The sequence below is a fragment of the Anastrepha ludens genome, chromosome 5, assembly GCF_028408465.1.
Source record: "Anastrepha ludens isolate Willacy chromosome 5, idAnaLude1.1, whole genome shotgun sequence".
Taxonomy (NCBI): Eukaryota; Metazoa; Arthropoda; class Insecta; order Diptera; family Tephritidae; genus Anastrepha; species Anastrepha ludens.
Genome location: NC_071501.1, coordinates 67,912,755 through 67,937,089, shown reverse-complemented (window position 1 = coordinate 67,937,089; position 24,335 = coordinate 67,912,755). Strand labels below are relative to the sequence as shown.

Below are 24,335 nucleotides of genomic sequence, written 5' to 3'. Positions count from 1 at the left end.
TGTTGCGCATTTTCTCCATATATCGAATGCACGAAATAATTTAAAGGTGGTACAATCTCTTTCATCAAGTATTAAACTAAATGTACAGTTGTATAATAAATCAAAATACTAAAACATTTAATAAAATTTTGTAAGTGTTGAAACCGCCAGTAGGTCTTCAGTCGACTGACTTGATATTTTAGTCTAAAAACATATAGTAGCAAAAGATACTTAATTGCAATAAAACAAATAAAATTTAAAACAATTTTTTCTTCTCGAAATTTATTAATAATTCACAAACACGGTTCATCTTATGCATTTAATCTAAAAATATTCTTTGTACAAATATTTCTTACATTAAAGTTACCCTAAAAAAACCGTAAACATTTTTTTAAGTACATCTGTACAATATTTACAATACTACACGTAAGAAAATAAATGGCTTTTTTGATAAATACATAAAACACGTAATCCATACATTTTAATAATAAAACGTGACAAATTCTAAATTAAACTTAAGTAAATAATATCCCAACCCCAACTGTGCTACTAAATTTGGAAAATAATTCAAGTTAAAAGAAATTTTAAATTGAACAAAATCTGGCTCCTAATATACACACTCACATATATACATATTTATAACATTTCAATTAAAAATACTTAATATGTAGAGTATTTCACATAAATACAATAACTGGTACGCAGTGGTTAGAACATCCCAGCTCTAAAACTAAAATCACAAATAAGCACTATCCCCTTATATACATACAATTAAATCAATATTAGATACTCGAAGTAGATTAATTTTTAGTTATTTTCTAGCTAAACTTTTTTATACAAATGCATGTTTTTTGTAATTTTTTCGGATTATCTGCGCACGCCTTGATACTCGCCATTGTTTGCGGAACGTCCTTTGCCCGGGAAGCCTCTTGCAAATGGTGGTTTGGCATTTGTGGTTACGTAGTAATTTCCTCTAGCGCTGTAAAAGTGTTGATGATTTTCAAAAAGGAAGAATATTCATTAAAAATTTAGTAATTGCGTTGTAAAAAAAACAAAAAAAAAATTGTATAGTAAATGTGCTACCAAAAATATATTAGGGAAACTTTCTTAACTAACTATAAATTTAAACGCCACTTTATAGTGACAGTAACCAATTTTTCATTCGCTCTAGCCGATATTAAACGCACGGCCCGATGTAATTATAGGCCAGTTGATAATCCCTTAAAATTTTTGTAGCTAGCTAATGTTCAAGTAAAGTACTCGCGGGCTGCTGTAACTTCGTAATTGACAAAATTTTTATTTGACGGATTAGTGAAAAAAACAAAAAAAAGTGAAAGGGTGTCTTATTCTCAGAACAATAATCGCCTCGAATAGCATCAACAAATTTTCACTTCATCTTACTCTATTGGCAAGATGAGAAACGGTCAAATTAAAGTGATCCGACTATTCCTGACTTCAAAGTGTCCCTTTACTCTTTTTATGTTTTTCAAACTGCCTGAAAAGTACAAGTTTTACTAATTCTAATACTACGTCAAGGCTGGACTCAAAATTTATTACTTTGTTTAGCTATTTTCGAGATTTGATGATGCCAAGGAGCAAAGTCAGCTGTACTTTATTTATATCACAACAACTCATTACACTTCACTTAACCCTTTCGCATAATTCGACGGAATAATCCGAATAAATAATTTTCGTAGTCCTGTAACATTCTTTTTCATTAGAACAGGCAGTAAACGACTTGCCGACGTAAGATATTTTGAGTACATCGTAGTTGGGAAAACAGTTCTTCGAATATGTATAGGGATAGGTTTTAATTTGGCAATAAATATTATAGTTTCTGTATAAATTGGGCAATCTAAAAGCTTAGCTAGAAAAAGTTGTTTCTAATAGCGATCGATCCTCGGCAGGCAATGGCAAACCTCCGAGTATATTTCTGCCATGAAAAAGCTCCCAAAAAGGGGTGTACGCGCCAATTATATATAATATATATATATATAAATATACCTAAGTTATTTCTACTGCCACTCAAATACCACTCAGTGGTACTCATATATGTTATGCTCTTCAACTTATCCCAACCTATCTAGGCAATCACTCCGATTTTTTCATTCACAGAAATCAATGAACTACTGATATTAAATCCATCATTAATTATCGAGTGGAAAACTGCGCTAAGAAATACTCTTTCTTATCCTCGTGAGATCCTTAAGGCTTAATCCTTTAGACTTCAAATAAACGAAATAACCATAGTTATGAAGAATGTCCATATCCATAACTGGTTTCAGGTTGTAATTTGAAGAGGGTAAGTATCTACGCTATAATTAAAATTTTAAGAGACTGCGCTTTAGGGGCCGGGCCAGGGTCCCCTCAATTTACAACAGTAGTGCCGTGAAGTCTTCCTCCAATTCACAAGTTTTCCTAGTGAAATTCCCACAAGACCTTGTACTTTCTACGACCAAATCTCTTACACTGATTAAAATTTGTAGAACATTACAACTATCACGTCTACTTACTCATGCGAGACATGTTCACCCATTAGCACATATTCCGAGTCCTTCGGGTCACACCAACCTATCAGGTAAGTAAAGAGATTCGGACAAGGACCAGCATAGAAACCACGCGTCGTTGTTATCGATTCAATGAAGTAAGGAGTCACCTTCGTGTGATCACAGGCCAGAGTTTCTGTGAAAGAAAAACTAAATAATCCTACCAAAACAAGAAATGACAAATAAAATTGTTGCAAACTTACGAAATAGCGTCGGTGAACCCACACAAGCCGGCTGCCGCGTGCCACCGTTTACATAGAAGTCCGCATGACCGCTCGAATGCCACTGACCCAATATGCCGGCGCCCGTATGTAGCACATCGACAAAGTTGGCATCACTCGAGTCCAAATCACGCGAATTGTTTGTGCCCGCATAAAAGAAAATAGTCGGGTCCAAGGCGGTGATCCGTCCCAACTTACCTTCGTTCGGCTTTAGATAGTTGGCAATGAGTCCAGCAATATGCGCGCCCACACTATAACCGATCAAATGCAAATCATCTGGCTGCACACCACGCGGGTGACGCGCCAAATATTTAACCAGTTGCGAGATGCACAGACTGCCAAAGCGTGGAGCCCATTCCATTTGACTGAGACAGGGCTCCTTCACCGCGTCTGCATAATCTACAATTATAATATTGTAATCGCCTATGCTAAAGTAGGCTTCGCGCAAATCTGGACTGGGACTATTATTGCGCCCGCCACCGAAACCATGAATGATGAGCTTGGTGGGATGCCGCGGATTGAAATGTGTGTAATAGAGCGCATTGTCGTCCAGCACATCAATGAATTCGGGGTTTTGTTGGGTACGGCGTGTGTAGAGGTAGAATTGTATTTTCGGATGAGGGCAACGATATGGCTTCTCCAGACATGACTCGGTCACGTACACCTGATTGGTGTCGTTTTTACGCTGAGCGACTGTAAATAGGAAGGGAAGGAGGTTTAGATGAAGTTAACTGTGTATGTGACATATGAAAATTTTAGTAATTTATATTTGATTATAGTAGCTTATAAAATGTTTAGTAATAAAAAATGTGCACACTTTTTTCTTATCTAATCACTTTCACAAGTTTCCTAACTAAGTGGACAATTTTCATCCTCAATTTTAAATGCAAATATTTATTTAATAATAAAAGCATAAATCGTATTGCATTTTTGGCGTGTAAATCATAACAATTAAGCTCGAATTTTTGTAATAATCAACTGGTTTTGTTCGAGTGGAGCCAAACTCTCAGACAACAATTTGCGCGGCAATGTTATTGTTGCTGAAGAAATTTGGCGGAAGTAGTGGATTCACACTCACCAAACGACATTGCAACAGGCCGGTAAGGCATGCAACATGCCACTAGCAACATGCAACACGCTACTTTAGACTAGTGCGCGGTGGTAGGGTGAGTGTTGCGATGAAACTATAAATAAACTAAATAGAGAAAACTGGTTACTTTTGACCGAAATTTATTGCAACTTATATATTTTGTAATGCGGAAGCATTTACTTAAGTTATTAAAAAAAAACTCAGCCTGTATTACAAATTAATCTATAAATATAATAAAAATAATACTGCTGAAGTAACTCCGCTGATTTCTGGTGAGAATGAATTAAGTGCGCAGAATTACACGCAAATAAATCCAACCTCCAAATGTCGATGCCTGTTAGCGGATACACAATTCAAATATTTAACGCCCCTGAATGGTGGAGTTCTTGGTGTGCTTTAATTGTATTCATTTCTTTTGACTATATAGAGGCTGAAATCTTTTTCCAGCAATAGTTGGACATCGATTAGAGTTGATGGTAGCCTGGCGGATACCTTTCCAATAACATCTGGAATTCGACAAGGCGACAGCTTAAGCCCTCACGCGCAATGTTCTTTAATGTTATAATGGATGCCATAGTGAAACCAGCACCTCCAGGATATTGTATGCCCGCTGGAGATTTCAAAATGCTTTGCTACGCAGTTCTATTTGAAGAATCAAAAGGCAACTTACAGCGGCTGCTGTTTAAGTTTGAGCAGTCACTAAAAAACACAATATGGAGATCTTAGGTACTTGAATTCACCAACCTAGATTTCCGATAAAATCTTTCAAATTCGAAAATTCTCTTATGAAGTATTTACAACCTGCTCATATACGATTTGCACAATCATCGACGTCATGTGCATACAAACAGACTCGTATTTATCTAAATAACTATTTAAATTACCACATGACGAACACATCATCAGCGTTTTTAGCATCATTGCTCCTCGCCATTTTTTAATTGTTGCATTTACCATTTATTTTGTTAAGTTACTGCCGGTATACTTGAACTTCTCATTGACTATGTAAACGCATTGAAAAGCAACGCTTCCTCAAAACCAGAAAAAAAGACAATAATAACAAAAACATTAATGAAAATGAAAATGCAGTTCACATTCGTAGTGCGTGGAGTAGATGGTAGCCAGTTGGTTGTTAGAAATGTGGCTTACATAAAATTCACAAACAAAATTATCAAAACTTAAATTATCAAAAAAACAAAAAAAAAAAAAACCGCTACAATAATTGTACTGCTGAGCTCATAGATAACTAACGAACAAATGTGAGTAGCGAGTTTAATGGGCAATTGAAATTTGATGACAACATATACTTATATACGACAAATAGGATGCGCGTGTGTGCACGCGTAAGCATGAAAAATGTACATAAATACTCCGCATCGAGATGAAGACTCACTGGCTGTTTTAGTTGAACTGTTGTCCACCAGTGAAAGACCGTCTGCCGCCTACAGCTTCTTAAAGGAGCAATAAAAACTAATTGGACTTTACACAGTAAATGATGATGGCCAAAGATAGGGAATACTGTAAAGCACCCGTGATTAGCCTTTGATAACCGCATGCAATAAACCAACAGCTGCACGAGTTTTACGATCTATACATTTACAATTACCTCAACAAATGCACAATATTTCGATGAATTGAAGTCCAACGACTCAACCGCCTAGGTCAAGTTCCATGAGCGCTTCAGCTTAGAAAGTATACGATGTTGAGGTTGTTGAGGACGGTGTATATCTCTTCAGCGTTTGAAGGTAAAATAGTTCGAGTGTTAGAGATGGTCTTCATTTCAAATTACGCATATGGCCGAGAACTCTTCATGAGATATTAATAACCAGGGCTTCTAGCTCATAGTTCTGTTACTATGCGTTTACTTGGCACTGAACATATAAGCGAGACTGGCGCTGAGAGAAATGTTATTACGATTCCATACGTCTTCAGTTATTATAACTTTCATTATACATCCCGATCCATGCGAATCTTACGTTGTACGAAATAGTGCTGAAAGTATCCTTCTGTTAGATCCTCCATGGCGTGTGCCGCTTTCTCTATATCAGCTTTTAATTTCCTTCCTCTTAAAAAATTTCATCTTAGAAAACATATAGAAGTCGCATTACCTAGAATCCAGTGAATATAGGGGATGGTCTACCACTGTCCAGCTGTACTTGGCTAGACATCTCCCGAATTTGAATATGCCGATGCATTGGTTTTATGGGAAGCCCGTGTCGTATCACAATTCGGATCGTGTTTTCCATACTTTTTCACGCAATTTAGAAATAACTGATATTCTCATTTTAAGGTTTACTTTACTAGTAGAGAATTCAACACCAGCCAAATTGTATTCAAGCAAGAACTCACTCGGCTACTTTGACCGCGCCCAAAGAACCAATTTGTGATGCCGTCGCATAACAAAAAATATCCAGTGAGAGAATGATTTACCATGAAATGAAGGAAGAGTTGGGAAATAAGTTATACCGTGAAGTTTTAAGATGTCCCATAGCGGATATAGCGAAATATTTAATTTTACCGTTATCACGCGCTTAACGGAAGCGAAGGACTATCAGTGTATCTAAAGCAGATTTTATATTGATGTGCCTTTGTAAGAGTAATTAAGTCGATGTCCAGAGATGCGCTGAAAATGGAACTGAAGAACGAAAATGATGTGTAAGTAGGAAGAGCAAAACTCAGGAGTTGGTTACATCATTTCAAAAAACTTGCTCTAAAAACCGCCCTTTAAATGTAACCCTCTTAAACAGTAAACGTTAATCGGTCATATTGGTTGTAAAAGAGGTTAAGGCGTAGGTGCGACTGCCAATATGAGACTTCATATAATGAACTTAATTTTTAAGTGCGTTTATCATCCCTTTGAGGCCGCCGTAGCGAAATGGTTAAGTGCGTGACTACCATTTGGTAATGCCCGGGTTCGAAACACCAAAAAATATAGAAATAGGTTTTTAACAGCGGTCGACACGTAAGTAGTTCTGTGGAATAGGAAACTATTTGAAGATAATTGGGTACTTCTTACTTCTTAAATACAAGAAACGATATTTTTATTCCCAACCACTTAACTGCACAAGAGTATTGAAATTTTGTTCCTATGGTATAATGATTGGTAACAGTTGAACTTTATGCCAGGTAGATTGAAATTGAAAATAATTAAAATCCAAAATTGCCACCCCAATGTAAGTTTGGTACTTTTTGAAAATAAAAAAAATTAAAAACATCTAGCAAAGTAGCTCCTGTTACTCGCAAATACTATAAAATTGTATCAAACACTACTTAACTTGGTATGCTGTTGACCTTACAAAGCCTGATTTCAAAAATCACTGAAATTCGACGACAACCACGCCCGAATCTCGTCCGACCGGCCGTCTGTGTAGAGAGTATTTGGTGCGCACATCCTTTGTTGAGTGTTTGGCCGAACTTTTCTTCCGATTTTTGGTGTGCGTTTTGATGCTGTTCCATAAATTTAGGGATCTATAGGTTGATGCCCCCTCTCAGCGGCAGATATATTTCCATGAGGACCTTTTTTATGGCAGAAATACAGTAGGAAGTTTGTCATTGTCTGCGGAGTGGCGACCGCTATATGAGAACAAAATTTTTTCTATCATTTGGAGTTTCATGTCTTCAGGGAGTTTCGACTGCCCGATGGTATACGTGCACAAATCCATTCGGCTACAGTTGCCGCCGTCACTTAGTGCACAATACTACTCCTGACATGTAGTAAGTTGCCATTTGAAATGTGCGAAGTCGGTCAACAATTATGTTCACCTTCCATTTAACGGTGATTTTCAAAGTTATCTAAAAAGCGATATTTCCGTAAATGGCTAAGAAAACATATCAAAGGCCAAATTGTAGTGTAAGTAGTGACATAACAAAAGGGAGTTACAAACAAAAAATAATAATAATTAATAAAAATAAGTGTGACAACGCCTACTCTTAAGTAATTAAAAAAAAAACTGAAGTTAAAAAATTGGATTTCGTACACGAAAGCATAGACTCTTCTATACTTTTTCCCCTTCAATTCATTATATTTCGTTGTAATTTCGCACATTTTATGTGTTTTGCCCACTGTGCGACGCCGAAATTCCACGCGAGTGCACAACAAAAATTGGCACAGCAGTCACTGTTGCAATTGCATTCGTACACCCATGCAAACACACACCGCTGCTCGTGTAATGCAGTTAGCTGCTTTAGTTGTTATTGCCACGCTATTAGTTTTACTTTCCTACTGTTGTTGCTGCTATTACAACTCTGCTTTGTGTTCGTAACTGGCATTTCTGCTCGGTTACATTTTGCGGTAACGATGTTGCAAGAAGCCGGTTAATCTGGCGTGGTGCGCGCCTGCATGCGAGTATTTCACTTGTTGTATTTTTTGTTTTTTCATTTTTCATAGGCATCACATTTTATTTATATTTTTGTTTTGATTTTGTTGTTTGCTGTTTACTTTTCGTCTGGTTTATTGCTGGTGATGTAGCAAAGTAACCGGTACCTGTTGCCTTTTACAGTTCAATGCATTTTTGTATGCAAGGCGCGCACACATACATGCACAAAGGCAAACACGCAGGGGGCCTAATAGTCAAATGCATAAATTTGATCACTTCTACACTCAATCGAACGCTTCACGTACAGCCATTAGACAATTCAGCATTTTTATGCAATATCACTACATACACATATGTGCATGTGTGTGTGTGTGCGTTCATAACAGTTAACGAAAGTCAATGCTGCTGTCGTCACTTTTTGCTTGTTTGGTAATATTTCCTTTGTTTCTTTATTTTGATGTTTCTTGTTATTTGCTCTTGCAATTTTCATTACCATTTCTATTTAGTTTGTTCATTCGTTTGTTTTTATTGCATTTTCTTATTGCTCACATTTGCTTTTTAATGTATGAACATTTGTATATTGGTATAGGAGCATAAGTACCCATTGTACACTCATATGGTCATATCTTCACAGTGCAAGTGAATCTCTTGGTGTGTTACAGCTCTTGGTGAGAGATAAGCAGCTACATAGTTACAAATTACATAACAGTAACAGTGACCCACAGATTTAGTTCAACGTTGATTTTTGGCAACCAGGAATTCGGTGTGATACGCCTTAGTTGGCACTTCCTGGTAGTGCAAATTTATCTTATAAATATTTACAACCAAACAAATTCATAGGCAATGCACACAGACTGTTTGTTTTTTCTTTTGTTTTACTTAAATTCATTTTTCTTTATACGAAGTACATATACAGTAGATTCTGTTTTTATGCGGTTTTGAAGTAGTGCGGTTTTTAAAAAAAGTAAAAAATGCATGTTGACCTATCGGGAATTGTACATATAAACAAGATTCTAAACCAGCTAAGCAAAAACTCATCACAGATCACCATCCAGATCAGACGTGTATATTTCCTTAAGTGACGGAAGTGATTTTACGCCAAATCCTAAACGAATGCGCAACATGCGAGTATTGTCTGATTCTATTTCTGACGACGTAAATTTATTTTTCGATTCTGACGTTTCTTAAATAAAGATATAATTTTCAAAAATACAATTTTTTGTTTATGCGATTTTATTTAATTATTTCAGATTCATGCGGTATATGGAACGTATCTATAGTTATAATATGGGACTAGTACCCTTTTTTATGCGATTTTATTACATTATTTCAGATTTGTGTTTTTATTTTTTTAATTTTTTATGCTGTTTTTTTTATGTTGTTTCTTGCGGAACGTATGTACCGCATAAAAACAGAATCTACTGTATATTTATGTATGTACAATGGATGATATTATATTTCGATATTTTATAATGTATTTTAAGAAAAAGGTTAGTGGCATTTGATTAACCCTTCTGCACCGTAAGAAAGTCTTACACATTATCTGTTAATGTTTTTTGTTTTTTTTTTTTTTGTCGGTACAACTAGCAAATGCAGCTCTAAGACATGAATTAAGTCCATTGTACTACACTTGGATTCCCTTTTAATTTTCTTTAAATCTACCCGATCTCCGAAGAAATCTGTGTAGATCTTGTGGTGCCAAGGAGCCAAGATGGTCGCTTCTTAACACATCAGTGCCAAAGACCTCAAACCTGATTCGAGCGAAGACGGGGCAGACGCACAGAAAGTGGTCCGCCGTCTCATCCTCCTCTTCATAATCAGGGCAGAGTACACTGACTGACATGCCCAATCTTTCCAAGTGCTTCGCCCACAGAAAGTAGCCCGTCATCAGTCCAACCAGCCGTCTGTACTCCTCTCTGCTTAATGACATAAGAGTTTGTGACAGTCGATCGGGCATGACAGGTAACATCAGTTTAGTCCATCTGCAGCCTCTCTCAGCCTGCCAAGCTCGCTTGTGGGTGATAGTTACCTATTTGCTAACCGTGGCTGTGATGGCCGCAGAAGGGAGTGGCAAAACGTACTCTGGACCAAAGAAGTTGGCCTCAGAGCCCATCTTTGCTAAGGAGTCAGAGGTTTCGTTATCTGCGATACTCACGTGTCTCGGGACCCATGCTAGCATCAGGCTATTATGTCTACCGACATAGTTCAGCCTGAATTTACGGGACTTGACTACCCCTGATGTGGTTGGAGGGGCTGTCTAAGGCCATAAACGCAGCTTGGCTGTCGCGGCAGACACATATAGATCTGCCTCTCAATCGGTTTTCTACAACAAAGTTCATCGCTTCTTGAACTACATACACTTCCGTTTGAAACACAGATGCATGCATTCCAAGAGCAAAGTGCAGTTTTGTCCCGCTGAATTCCACAAAGACCCCAGAGCCTGAGCCATGATCGGTCCTGGAGCCATCCGAAAACAGTGTTTGCCGGGCTCATTTTCTGAGTTTGACCACAACTGAGCCTTTGGCAGCCCTACACTGTATTTCTTTTCAAGTACGACTCTTGATGACATGGAGTCAGGGGGCATGGAAAGAATCGTTGGATCGACGTTCATGCCTTCTCTGTTTTCCAATGCCGGACAGGGGCCGTACCAGTTCGCATTGTGTTTCAGCCTGCAGATGGCCTTCAAGGCCTCTCCTTGGATGAAAGCATCAAGTGATGGCAAACCAATCAGAGCGTCTAATGCCGGGTCTTAAGTAGTCGAAAAAGCTCCGGACCGATGGCCACAGAAACGCTTGATGAAGTGTAAATAATTTTGGTTGTGGTCCAATGGGTATTCCTTAATTGAATTTTCAGGTACTTATTTGGCTACTTCCGCATTTACTCTTCATCAAAGGAGGAATAGAACAACTGCTTCAACTGAGTCGGAACTTACATATGTATGTACGTATGTATGCAGCTGTGTGCTTGTAGCTAGCGAAGTCAGAATTTATTGACTGCTAATTAAAAACACAGCTCAGGCCTTAAAAGTCTTCTGCTCACGTAATCTTAACTGCATTAGCCATTAAATCATTTATCTCTTTTTAGTACAAACAACAACACTAGACGTTGTTGGGTTAGCAGACAATAACAGCTGTATGAGCCTGAGGGCATGAACTAGCAAAGGGAGCAATCACCATTCGTGGGCATCTCGATTCATTCAATAAACCCAAATAATTATTATTTATTAATTAATTACTCTAATAATTAGATAAGTCATTACATTTGATTGCTTTATTTGCCTTGCATAATAAATTGATTCTAGCTATTGAAGACATGTTGTGTAAGATACAAAGATGCATTTATCCTATCTCGTGTATTTTTTCGAATATTCAACCATGCATAAAATGGCACTAGTGCCTACGAAGTAAAATACGTGCATACATTACATACCTACATACATAAATGTGCAATACATTTTGAGGCGCAAAATCCATTAAAATGCAACAATTTCAAAGAAGCGATTTGCAAATGCTGCGCTTGCCACATACGAGTAATTCACCAAAAAATTATGGGCACATCTGTATAGACATGCCCATACAGTAGCTATCACAAGCACACCGACTTGTCTCATATTCATTGCAATTGTTAATGCAACCCTCACTCGATCGCCATTCCATTGCGAAAAAGTTCCTCAAGCGTGGACTGATGTCGTATGCCAGAAACCGATGAAGTGAAAAAGTCAGAGAAAGATACATCGAAAGAGCAACAACAGGAAATTTAAAGTGAAATATTTGCAATGGACGTCTATTGATATGAAATCAATTGTGACACAAAAAATATTGTTAGATAATTAATTGTATAACCAGTTATGGGTTTAATAACTAAGTAACTGGCCAACTTTTTAGGTTTCCTAAGCCATTTATTTTTCTTGTAGATTTATGTAATAAAAACTCTTTAAAATTATATCCACGTAAATGATATTAATTACTTTATAATTGATGCAGCGATATCCTGCATTTTGCTAACTTCAAGCAGTCAAGCAATTTTTATACCCGCGCACTTAGGCTCAAGGGTATTATAATTTTGTTGGCATAACAGTTGTATGTAACAGCATAAGGAAATCAGGACAGATATAGACATATATACATATATCAAAATGCTCAGAATGATGAGTGAAGTCGAGTTAGCTATATATGTATGTCCGTCCGTCTATCTGTACACGCGCATTATATTAGGTAGTCGAAAAAGTCTTTTCGTATTTTGTCAATAGATGTCGTTGGAGTCATCTATCTCTAGTGCTACCAATCATATTGTGTCATATCATATGGTGTTAGAAAGGTGACATTTTAAGCTTCATTTAACCAAAAAAAATTAAATTCGGGGAAGTTGAAAAAGAGTTATAGCTGTTCAAAAATGAGTGAAAATAATGAAAAAATTCGCTATTTATTATATTGATATTTTTGTATAAAAAGGGGAAGAACGCCACGCAAGCCACCAATGAAATTTGTGAATTTTACGGAGACGATGTTGTATCAGTCGGTGTAGCACAACAATGGTTCGCTCGCTTCCGTTCTGGAAATTTCGATGTGAAAGATGCACCTCGCTGCGGTCGATCTATCGTTGAAAAAGTCGATGAAATTATGGAAAAGATTGACCAGGACCGTCACATAAGCTGCCATGACATCGCCAAGGCACTAAACATTCATCATCAAACTGTTCTGAACCCTTTAAAAAAGGCTGGTTACAAAAAGAAGCTCTATGTTTGGGTACCACATGAATTGTCTGTGAAAAATTTAATGGACCGAATTAACATCTGCGATTCTTTGCTGAAACGAAATGAAATCGAACCATTTCTGAAGCGATGGTAACAGGAGACGAAAAGTGGATCAAATACGACAATAATGTGCAAAAAAGATCATGATGCAAGGGTGGTGAAGCTCAACAAATGGTCGCAAAGCCAGGATTGACGCCTCGAAAGGTTATGCTGTGTGCTTGGTGGGATTGGAAAGGAATCATCCACTATGAGCTGCTCCAGCCTGCTCGAACGATTGATTCTACACTTTACTGTCACCAACTGATGAGATTGAAGCAAGCAATCGAAAAAAACGGCCCGAACTGATCAGCAGAAAGGGCGTCGTCTTCCATCAGGACAACGCTAGGCCACACACATCTTTGATGACTCGGCAAAAACTGGGAGAGCTTGGCTGGGAAGTTTTGATGCATCCACCATATAGCCCTGGACTTGCACCATCGGACTACCATTTGTTTCGGTCAATGCAGAACTCCCTTAATGGAGTAAAGTCCAAGAGAAGCCTGTGAAAATTACTTGTTGCAGTTTTTCGCCGAGAACCCAGAAAAGTTTTACACTGATGGAATAATGTCTCTAGAAGAAAAATGGCAAAAGGTGGTCGACCAAAATGGTACATATTTGGTTTATTAAAATTCATTATAAATATAAAAAGAATGAGTTGAAGTTTGATTAGAAATACGAAAGGACTTTTTCAACTACCCAATATGTCGAGCAAAAATTAATATATTTCAATGAAACTTTGTCCACACATTACTCTGTTTCCAAAGTAGGTTGGTATTGAAAATGGGCAAAATCGGTCACTAACCACGCCTACCTATTATATAACGGTAATTTTGAAAAAAAATACTGATATACGTGTTATAAATTACGAAATACGACGCATGTAAAAGTTTTGGGGTGCCACCGGGCAGCCACCCCCACTCACGGGTAAACGTGCTAAAAAATTAGCCAAAACACAGAAATATAACGAAAGTAAACGTGAAAAACGTGTCGTGCTAAGCATATTTTTGGGGTAAGAATCTTAATCTGGACTGAATAAAGCTCGCCCTAACCATAACGCACAAACTCATCCCTACCTCTTTAGATTCGGCATAAATATTTTTGAGATCGGATTGAACCACATCCACTTTTTATATCTCAAGATTAAATTTCCGTTTGTCCCTTTAATGCTACAAGTTGTAACTCTCACTGTCTACAAATTGGCTTAAATCCGAAAATTAAGAGCCAGCCAAAATTAAATTTTAGGTAAACGTGCGCCGGTATATAAAGTTCGGTTCGGACCGAATTTAGCCCTCCTTACTTGCTTTTTTATATTTTTCCCTCTGAAAATATTCCACAGACCGCTGCGATTATGTAAGCGCCACCAAAAGCATAAGCTAGTCCAGTAGTTAGAGACTCAGTGTGTTTTAAAAACTTACAGCATCCGCACTAAAGTATTTATGCAGCTGATTTAAGAAGAAAAAATAAATGAATGTATTTAATTATATGCACATAACTGTACATGAGTTATTTACATTCAGCCTTGCCAGCTGGTTTTTGCAATTTTATACAAAATTTAATTAGCAAACCCGTAACACTTTGGCAGAGATAATCGAGCACAGCTACGCAGTCTCATATGCATGGGGTGCTTTTTCTTGTTTTTTTCATGAAAGTTATTGTAGTACGCTGCCCTCAAGAGACCCTACCAAACCGGTACAAGAGTGTTTAGTTTCCTTAACTCGAGTGACGGTGAACACCGCTTTCGTATTTGAAACCATTTCGATCTCAAAGAACACGTATTTTCTGGTATTCTTCTCCTAGGCTTTTTCTGAGTTCTGGTCGGGCTCTCATTCCTACAGGGAACTGTTGAGGAGTTGCGGTGACCGTATGACATCCGTGTGCCTTACTTCATTTCAAGCTACGCCGATCTTCATCATGAACTGTACAACAATCAAGATTTTAGTAAATTGCACTTCCCAGACTCTTAGGACAGACAGCAGGAATATTTGTATATATGCACAGGACCATAGTGGCGGTAATGAGGAGTTCCATAACAGCGATAGACGGCAATTGTATGTATTAGATAGTAGTCCATCTAAACCTTTTATAAGTTCTGTCATCCCTTCGATTAAGAATGAGACAATAGGTTCAGCTATATTTTGTAACATTATCTCACCATGACTGTGGGCTGTTGCCTTGATGTGTACTGCATAATTTTTTTTAACTACATTTCATCGTAGAAAAACTCCTAAGCCACGAGTAGCAAAGGATGCAAGGTGGAATGAAGTTAAAATATGTGATTCCCAGGACACTGTGGTGTTTAAGGTAACGAATGGGCTTATGGATTGGCGAACTGCGGCTATTTCGACTGTACAATTCAGTATTGATACCTGAAAACAACCTGAAATGCAGTGACAGGGTGGATGCAAAATTTCTTCTTTGATAAAAAAGCAGTGAGCTTTGAGCACTGAAGGCCTATGATCACCATAGATAGGCATCATCGACGATCCACTGTATACATTTTTTTTGTTTTCAGATGATAAATTAGTAGTTAAGAATCTACGAGAAACGAGGTACAAAATCCTAAGATTCTTAAAAAAACTGGGTAGTGCGCAGAGAAACATTGAATTCCTATCCATCTATCCTTACCTTTTTTTTTATTACTCTTTCTAGACCTTAAGAACAATGATTAATATGGCATAAGTGCTTGCAAATTGAGTTCAAATTTCACCAGCTGCGACAGCCTTTAAATCATAATGTTCGCACTTTCAGGTACAGCTCTGAATGCTGAACATATCCTAAGGCACCTAAAGGGTAAGCAGAGCTTATGCTCTAAGATCACTTCTGGCGTAACCAGAAAATGGTGGCCGAAATTCTCCAATCTATTTAGATCGTGTCATCATTTCCATGTTTAACATATCCTAAGGCACCTAAAGGGTAAGCAGAGTTAATGCTCTAAGATCACTTCTGGCGTAACCAGAAAATGGTGGCCGGAATTCCCTAATCTATTTAGATTGTGTCATCATTTCCATAACAATTTGAAGAAACAATTTTATAAACTCCTGCGATTAAAGCAACTTGGTCCACGAATTCTTTACACTACCTTAAATCACTTTATGACTCTATTCCAAATACAGGTGAAAGAGGCTTTAATTTGCAACCACCAATGAGAGAAGGGGATTTTTTAAGCAATTACTTAAGGGGCGCTTACTTATCAGTGGCTTCAAAAAAAAGGTGTTTTTCCTCAATTTTTCGAGGCGAAAAAAGCGACACACAGGAATAATCTTTTGCATTTATTTGAAGGCATGATTGAAGAGTAATAAACAATTTTTTAACATAAATAAAAAAACAAAATAGCGGACATATGAGGGAGCTCGCACAGCTTCTCGTTGCGCGCTAGCAAAACAGAGTGTAAGATTGCGGTCGTAGTTTTCACCTGAAAGAAAAATACTGTCTTATTCAGAAGGCTTTCCCGCTCTTGTATAAAAATATGAAAAAATGAACACACAATTAATAATTGAAAAAAGTGCTTTTTTTCGCTATTTTTTTTAAAAAAGGTGTTTAATAACATAAGCTACTGTCGTAAGGCACAAACGTCAGTATAAGTTTTTTATTTGAAGCGTAAACAACAATATTTTTACCACACTTGAAAATGTCGAATTTCGTGCCAAATAATGTGTTTTTGCGGGGAATTCTTCTTCATTATTTTAATATGAAGAAAAAAGCAGCCGAAAGTCATCGTATCTTGGTGGAAGTTTATGGTGAGCATGCTCTATCTGAGCGAACGTGCCAGAAGTGGTTTGCACGCTTTAAAAGTGGTGATTTTGGCTTGGAAGACGAAGAACGCGAGGGTGCGCCGCCAAAGTTCATGGATACCGAATTGGAGGAATTGCTCGATCAAGATCCGGCTCAAACGCAAGAAGAGGTTGCAAAAACTTTGGGAGTTGATCAATCAACCATTTCCAAACGTTTAAAAGCCATGGGAATGATCCGAAAGGTAGGCCATTGGGTGCCGTATGAATTGAAGCCAAGAGACGTTGAACGCCGTTTTATGGCATGCGAACAACTGCTTCAACGGCACAAAAGAAAGGGTTTTTTGCATCGAATTGTGTCTGGCGATGAAAAGTGGGTCCATTACGACAATCCAAAACGTCGGGCAACGTATGGATACCCTGGCCATGCTTCAACATCGACGTCGGCGCAGAATATTCATGGCATGAAGGTTATGCTGTGTATCTGGTGGGACCAGCTGGGTGTTGTGTATTATGAGCTACTGAAACCGAATGAAACGATTACGGGGGATGTCTACCGACGACAATTGATGCGTTTGAGCCGAGCACTGCGAGAAAAACGGCCGCAATACGCCGATAGACACGACAAAGTTATTTTGCAACATGACAATGCTCGGCCACATGTTGCACAAGTGGTCAAAACATACTTAGAAACGCTCAAATGGGATGTCCTACCCCACCCGCCGTATAGTCCAGACCTTGCGCCATCCGATTACTATCTCTTCCGATCGATGCAACATGGCCTGGCTGACCAGCACTTCCGTAATTACGATGAAGTCAAAAAATGGATCGATTCGTGGATTGCGGCAAAACCGACCGAATTTTTCACAAAGGGAATCCGTGAATTGCCAGAAAGATGGGAAAAAGTAGTAGTAAGCGATGGACAATATTTTGAATATTAAATTTGTAACCATTTTACGTCAATAAAGTTTCAAATTTCGAAAAAAACCGCACGAACTTATTCATAGTCCTATTAACAAAATTTATTTTTTTTGTATTTTGTTAATTAATTAGTTCGGTTTGAAACGATAGCTTTCGTCTCTTTTTTTTAATCTTACGCGCAATTTTTAAAAACATGGTTTTGAGAAAACGTGTTTCAAAGTTTTCAGAAGGTAGACAGTATAGTCACACGAGGGACGGTACACAGGCCTGTAACTCCGAAATCAATTTGAATTCCGCTATAAAATTTTGAGGGCATATCCTGCTATAATATATCTATCGATTGCAGTAAAAAAAAAACGATTTTTTGAAGTCGTCTGATAAGAGGCCCCCCTTAAAGAAATCACAAAAACAAGCCTTTTTTGATGAATCTGAAAAGAAATTTGACATAAAAAGAAAATAAAAATATTTCACTTTAATCAAGGCGCATTCATTAAAGGTGGTGGCACTAGACCAACAACAACGTTTTGTATGTTTTATTGTCGCGTCAAAGTAGAAAACAAATAGTGAATTCGCCGTGTTTCATTATGTGCTGACAGCCGCATGGTCACGGCGAAAGAAGAAAAAAACAAAATTAAATCAGCTGATTTCCCGATACCACCTTTAATAGATTCACCTTGGCCTTAGTCAAGTGAGAGGTGGGTTATTTGAGAATTACGCTGTGACAAGAGCGGTTGAATGGCGTTTCTTTAAAACCGTAGAGACCCAAATTTCCACGTTGCTAAAAGTTTGGAAAAAGTTGCTGAAAAGAATTGACCAGTCGAAATCAAATGACTCATAAAAATTCGTGCGAATTAATGTCTTCATTTGTTCCATTGTGATTTGGATTTAATGAATTTTCAGAAAAATTTTTGTTTGTCTTATAAGCTTTTTTTTTAGAACAGTGGGAGACTTTTATACGAAATTCCTCCTGAACACTAATCCTGGTTGCGCGCCAGGGCAAATTTTATATACAGTAATCTCTCCTTAATTTGAGTACATATTTCCAAATTTTGCAATATATTTTCAAACGCATTTTGGTATTTTTGAAATCACGAAATAAATTCAACAAATTTCACTTCTTTGCTTCATTTAAACCGGAATGAGCGTATAAAGTTAAATGATTTTTTATAAAGTGGTCAAATTAAAGTTTTGTTTTATACTGAACTGGCAATCAGGCAAAATTAAAATGTTTTCGTTAGAGAGAAAAATCGCCAGCTGAAATATTTGGTTTTTCTTGAAGGATTTAAAATTTTAATTTTCTGTAATTTTTCTTCGGAGTAATTCAATGTAGGACTTTTGTTCAATTGGAAAGACTTCTTTTTTCGTTTGACTCTCATATCATTAATTGCTTCAAGAGTAAAAGATGGAATCGAGCATTTTTGGTGGAAAAAGCTGAGTTGAGCTGAATAGTAAAAATCGATTATGTCGAAAATTTTACGTGGTACAGATTTCTTCAGTGGGTGAGTTCCGATCAATTCAGTAAACTTGTCCCAAACCGACAGAATTTAAGGCCACGTAGATATAAGAAATTACTGTTAAAAAAGTGATATTTTTGCTTAAGTATTGACTTTCTTTCGACTTAAAAAAATGCACTTTTTTATTTTCACCGATAAATGAAGTATTTAGTTGAAGAGCTGTTCTCTTAATTTCCTGTTATAATTTCATAATTGAAGCCGACATTAAACATAAAATGCGGCAATGGCATACATGATTTATTTTTGCTTTTTTTAGTTTTAATAGATTTTCGATTTTCCTCTTTTTCGTTTTTCTTTGACGCCCACCAAAGCCACTACACTGTAAAGACAACTCAACTGAGAGCTTAATTTATTGGGAAACACCAACCGACCATAACAATTCCAGCAATCGGTTGTACGCAATACTGAAAACATTAATATGTTTACATACAAATATATACACTTACATACATACACATGTATGTGTGTATGGCTTCAATCCATATAAAACCAATTTGCAGCCACAATAAAAAAATTAAAAAAAAAATTAAAAACTCTGTTCGGATATTTGGTTCAATAAACCAAAACGGTACTTGGGCACGCTTTGTTTTGGGCTATTAATATGGTCAGCGTTCGTTCGATTTCTATGCCTCAGTTGCTCATAAGGCTCTGAAAATAAAAATTAAAAAATAATAATTATGTACAGGGTGGTTCATCTAACGTTTAGAGATTGAACTATCGATTTTTTTTTAATTTGACAGCTTAGATAACAATCGTGAAGCGTTACAAATTCAGCTTATAGTTAGACATTTACAATATGGGTCGCTTTTCATTTAAACGAATTTAGGACGTATAAAATCAACCATAGCAAAAACAAAAAAAAAAAATTCCGAAAACCAGACCACCCAATGCCTATGTAAAATCGGTCTCCGTTATTGTTTTTTTTTTTCTCTCAAATAGTTTTCGAGATATGGTTTTAGATAAAAAAAAATGAGAATAATAAAATTCGTAATATCTGGAAAATCCGCTAATAGTCCAAAACAAATGATGACGCACGTTTTTGGGTGTTTGGCCGACTCCGAACGGCAGATGTTTTTAAGAGGAGCTTTTTCATGGCAGGTTTGCCATTGCCTGCCGAGGTAGACGAGTTAAAGTAAATCCCAAACGTCACTTGATCCACCCTGTATAACGAAGTAAACCTTATTGCAGATACCATGGCAGACAGACAAATTGCAGACTGTAGTGAGTAATAGTTTTATTGGAGTTTTTAATATTTGTTTCTTTGTTTTTTTTTTCATTTCGTTGCAGCTTTAGTTATTTCTTTGGTTTTTCTTTGTGGCTTAGCCGGCATTTGTACGCTTGCAACACTTCCGCTAAAATAAGTTAAAAATGAATTACTTTGTTCGTTGGCGCCACTTGCTGATATTCGTACGAAGAGGAGGTTGGGTAGGGATCTTTATTTTGGGATGGTGGTGAGTTAGTTGGTGGCACTAAGTACGTGCAAATAACATGTAGAGTGGCGCCAACAAAGATTTTAATTTTTGCAAAAAAAATTTTAAAAAACATTGATAAGCCAATTTCTGTTTCATGAAAGTGAGAATATATGTTTTAAAGTATACAATTTATTCCTTAAGTTTTATTATTTTTATTTTAAGAGAAGAGGATGTCTAAAACAGGAGAAATAATATCCGCTAATGAGTTGGAAAAACTCCTTTATGATTTAAAATGCGAGCCCTCCTTGCATATAGCCTGTGGCTATATTTCAGCAGTGGATATAAGGAAAATAACAGTAAATTTAAATTTGAAATCTAAAACGTATTTCTGAGACGAGTACATTTAAAATATGAGAGAGGGAAAAAAGTTAAATAGTAAGCATGATAAAGTTTAGCTAATGAGGGCGAAAAAGGAGAGAGAAAGATAAAATTACTTGATAATTGGCAAAGCTCGTTTTTAAAACGCAGTGGGTTTTTAATATTTTTCAATTTGTGTGGGAAACGAATAGCGGAAACAAAAAATTTCCATTCAGATATTGAGGATTTAAATTTAGCGCGTAAGAGCTAAATTGATCTGTAGCCCGTTTCTGTAACCTTTCTTGAATAAGTTTTCGATTAATATAGTCGAAGGCTGGAGAGCGATTGTCCTTTCATCACCATTCGGTTTCAATATAGAAATAATCTAGCCTTTTTTCTAGCGGGTTGGAAAGGCTGAGGCGAGTAGGATGAAGTTCAGTGCATTCGTGATATAAGGAAAAATTTTTGGTGGGATACATTTAAGAAATTTGGGGTGGACTCCGGGCTTACTCTAAAGCAGCAAAAATATTTGAAACAGCAAGCAAATAGGAAGCAATTATAAACAAACAAACAAATTATAATAAAGCAATCCATGTGTGAAGCGATGTATCTTCACCCGCTCACTCGTAGCTAATAACATAAATATAATATAAACCTACTTTGCAATATCAACACGATCCATGCATTTTGAAAGGCGTTCGTGATGAGCGTCACTTTACGTAGCGTGGGCGATAAAAAATAAAGATGAGAAGCCACCACCACGAACTACAATGACCGAAAGTCGCATCGTCAAAAACTAAAGGAGACACGCAAATCAAGTGTTAAATTCGAACTTCCCGTTTAGAGTAAACAATAATTTAGATAATTAGAAGCTAAATGGTGACATAGTCCACGAAAAGTGATTAAAAAAATGCTACGACTGAGAAGATAGTGAACCCGAAGTTTGAACAGAAGAAACTGAGAGATCAACACAGGCGGTTAATATGGGAGGAACATCTTAGGCATGAAACCACACCTTTACTGTTGGTAAACTGTGATTCACCGAATCAGGAGCCTTGCGGGAGCTCCTTTCGCCAAAAAACTGAACGGGACAGTCGGTATGTCAGGAAAAAGCCACGTGGTACAAGAATTTTAACACTGCAAATATATTTATCCAACGGATAAATTTGAACTGTTATTAGGGTAGCAAAATACTGAAAAGCCCCTGAAAGCCCTCAACCAGTCGCTGCCCATTCAAAGTATTTGTGGATTGTGGAAAGCAGGTAGAGTTGTCTCGCCACTGATGCCTGGGAAGTCTCTTAATCGAGAACTGTCATATTGCCAGATATCTCTCCTTTACCCAGTAGTGAAAATATCCGTCCTTTACGCACCATCTTTACCGCAACACAGCTTTTAAAACCACAAGGATATATATTAAGCATACAGATAAATTAAGGGTCGAAGAGGAGCACTCAGTGAAGACTGCAGATCTGTCAAAATACCGCATTTAGGATAGACCATATACATTAGGGCGGGTCCATTTAAAAATCGCTCATTGCTCTGTGAAAATCGTATTCTAGGGATCAAAATAAGAAACTTTGCCGAAGGAACCATACCTCTAAAACGAATTCTGATGTCCCCCAATTTGGGTCGAACGAAAAATCCCACTTTGACCCATTTAGAGTGCTCCAATCGAGTTCAAATGTATGACCGACCCCCACTAACTTTGGACGGCCGATCCACCCATGCCAGTGGCACACCCCCTGGAACTCCCCTGGGGGGTTCCCCATACAATCATTTCAAAATATCACCATTTTTGGCCTTTACATGAGAAAAGAAACTAAAAAGTTCGACCCAAATTGGGGGACATCAGAATTCGTTTTAGAGGTATGGTTCCTTCGGCAAAGTTTCTTATTCTGATCCCTAGAATATGATTTTCACAGAGCAATGGGCGATTTTTTTGCCTCCCCACAAATCGACCCGGTCTAATATACATACGTATCCATAACAAGAATTTTTTGCTTTCTTCTAAGGAACTCAGTAGAATGCGCTGCATGATGTTTTTATTGAACTGCTACTATTGGACTTCGACAGACTATAATTGGTATTCATTGAGAAGAAATTAAGACCTCAACAAGGTCTCGCTCTTTCAATGTCGTAATACAATAGTTGTGAGACCACCACCACCACCAGAAAACATGCATTGTACTGGCATAGTTACTTTATATGTAGATATTATACCTATAGATATTGTAATAGGCTAAACTCCTAAATTATTCAGCTCCATCCAGAATGGAACCGGATCTACTACGCACATGCCCAATATTTGAAGGAAACCCGCGTGCGTTCTTCCTTTTTATATTGTAAGCTTCACACAATTAAAAGTAAGCGGTATAAGTAGGGCACCTTTTAAAAACTGCAATAAAATACTAAAAATATTTTGAAATAATAAACTTTGGTTATCAAATTTGTAATTTAACATTTACTATCTGCGCCTTCTTATTTATTTATATACATATGTATGTATGCATGTATGTATGTATAAAGACTATACAACAAAAAAACAAATAGCACAACTGTCGCCTCGTCGACATGAACAAAATTGTAAAATAAAATCATAAACACCAAAAATTATGAAACAAAGGTTATATTCACGAGCCACCTTGAACCTTCCCAAAAAAAAAAAAAAATGAACTGCAAATGAAATGCAAATATTCGTTACGGCCAAAAAATATTATTCAAGAAATTGAAAGCAAAAAAATAAAAATTCTTGAACCGAAAGAATATAAATTTAAAAAAATATTGTGTTCAAGAGTTCAACGGCAATTGAGAGGTGAACGCATGTAACTGTAATTAAATAAAATAGCAACAGTTTCTTGCGGCTGACTGAAGTTGCAACTAAAATTGAAATGCATGCGAGTATATAAACTTTTAATGTATGTGTGTATGTATGTATTTATTTATGAATTGGTTTTTATTTATGTTTTGAATGTATTTTAATTAATGTTTGAATTTATAGTACAACACCAACATGCGGTAAGTCCACCTTGACACTTATTTACGGCGACCAAAGTTTGCCAAATAGGAAAATAAAACACAAAAAAAAAATAGGAGAAATATATAATACACAGACAAATTAATTGAAACATTTATGTGTATACATACGCATTCATGTGTGAGTGTATGTACATATGTAGTTACTAGAAACTGCGAACGCTAACGGTAGTCGAAATTAAATTGGAAAATGTGACAAAAGAGTAGCAAGTAGACAAATAAAGAGCGCAGCGAACAAAATAAAAGGAGAACCGAAAACAAAAAACAAAATCACAAACGACCATACCCATGAATGTTACGCATGTGCGCGAAATGCAAACGAAAAACTCATTTATTGAAGACACAGCTGAAATGGAATATCTGAGTATCAAACGCCAGTTCCTATATTCCTCTACAATAACTGAAGGGGTGTTTGTGATTTGGATT

At 36.9% G+C, this 24,335-nt stretch overlaps 1 protein-coding gene across 1 annotated transcript in view; it reads right to left on the bottom strand.

Annotated features, from left to right (window-relative positions):
- Positions 1-360: 360 nt before the first annotated feature.
- The window catches only part of LOC128864544 (phospholipase A1 member A), a 42,895-nt gene continuing 18,920 nt past the window's right edge, over positions 361-24,335 (bottom strand). The window contains exons 2-4 of the mRNA XM_054104249.1: positions 2,729-3,439; positions 2,493-2,661; positions 361-958 (exon numbers count right to left, since the gene is read on the bottom strand). Of these exons, the coding sequence (XP_053960224.1) occupies positions 847-958; positions 2,493-2,661; positions 2,729-3,439 (992 nt within the window). The 3' untranslated portion in view covers positions 361-846. The remainder of the gene's footprint in view (positions 959-2,492; positions 2,662-2,728; positions 3,440-24,335) is intronic.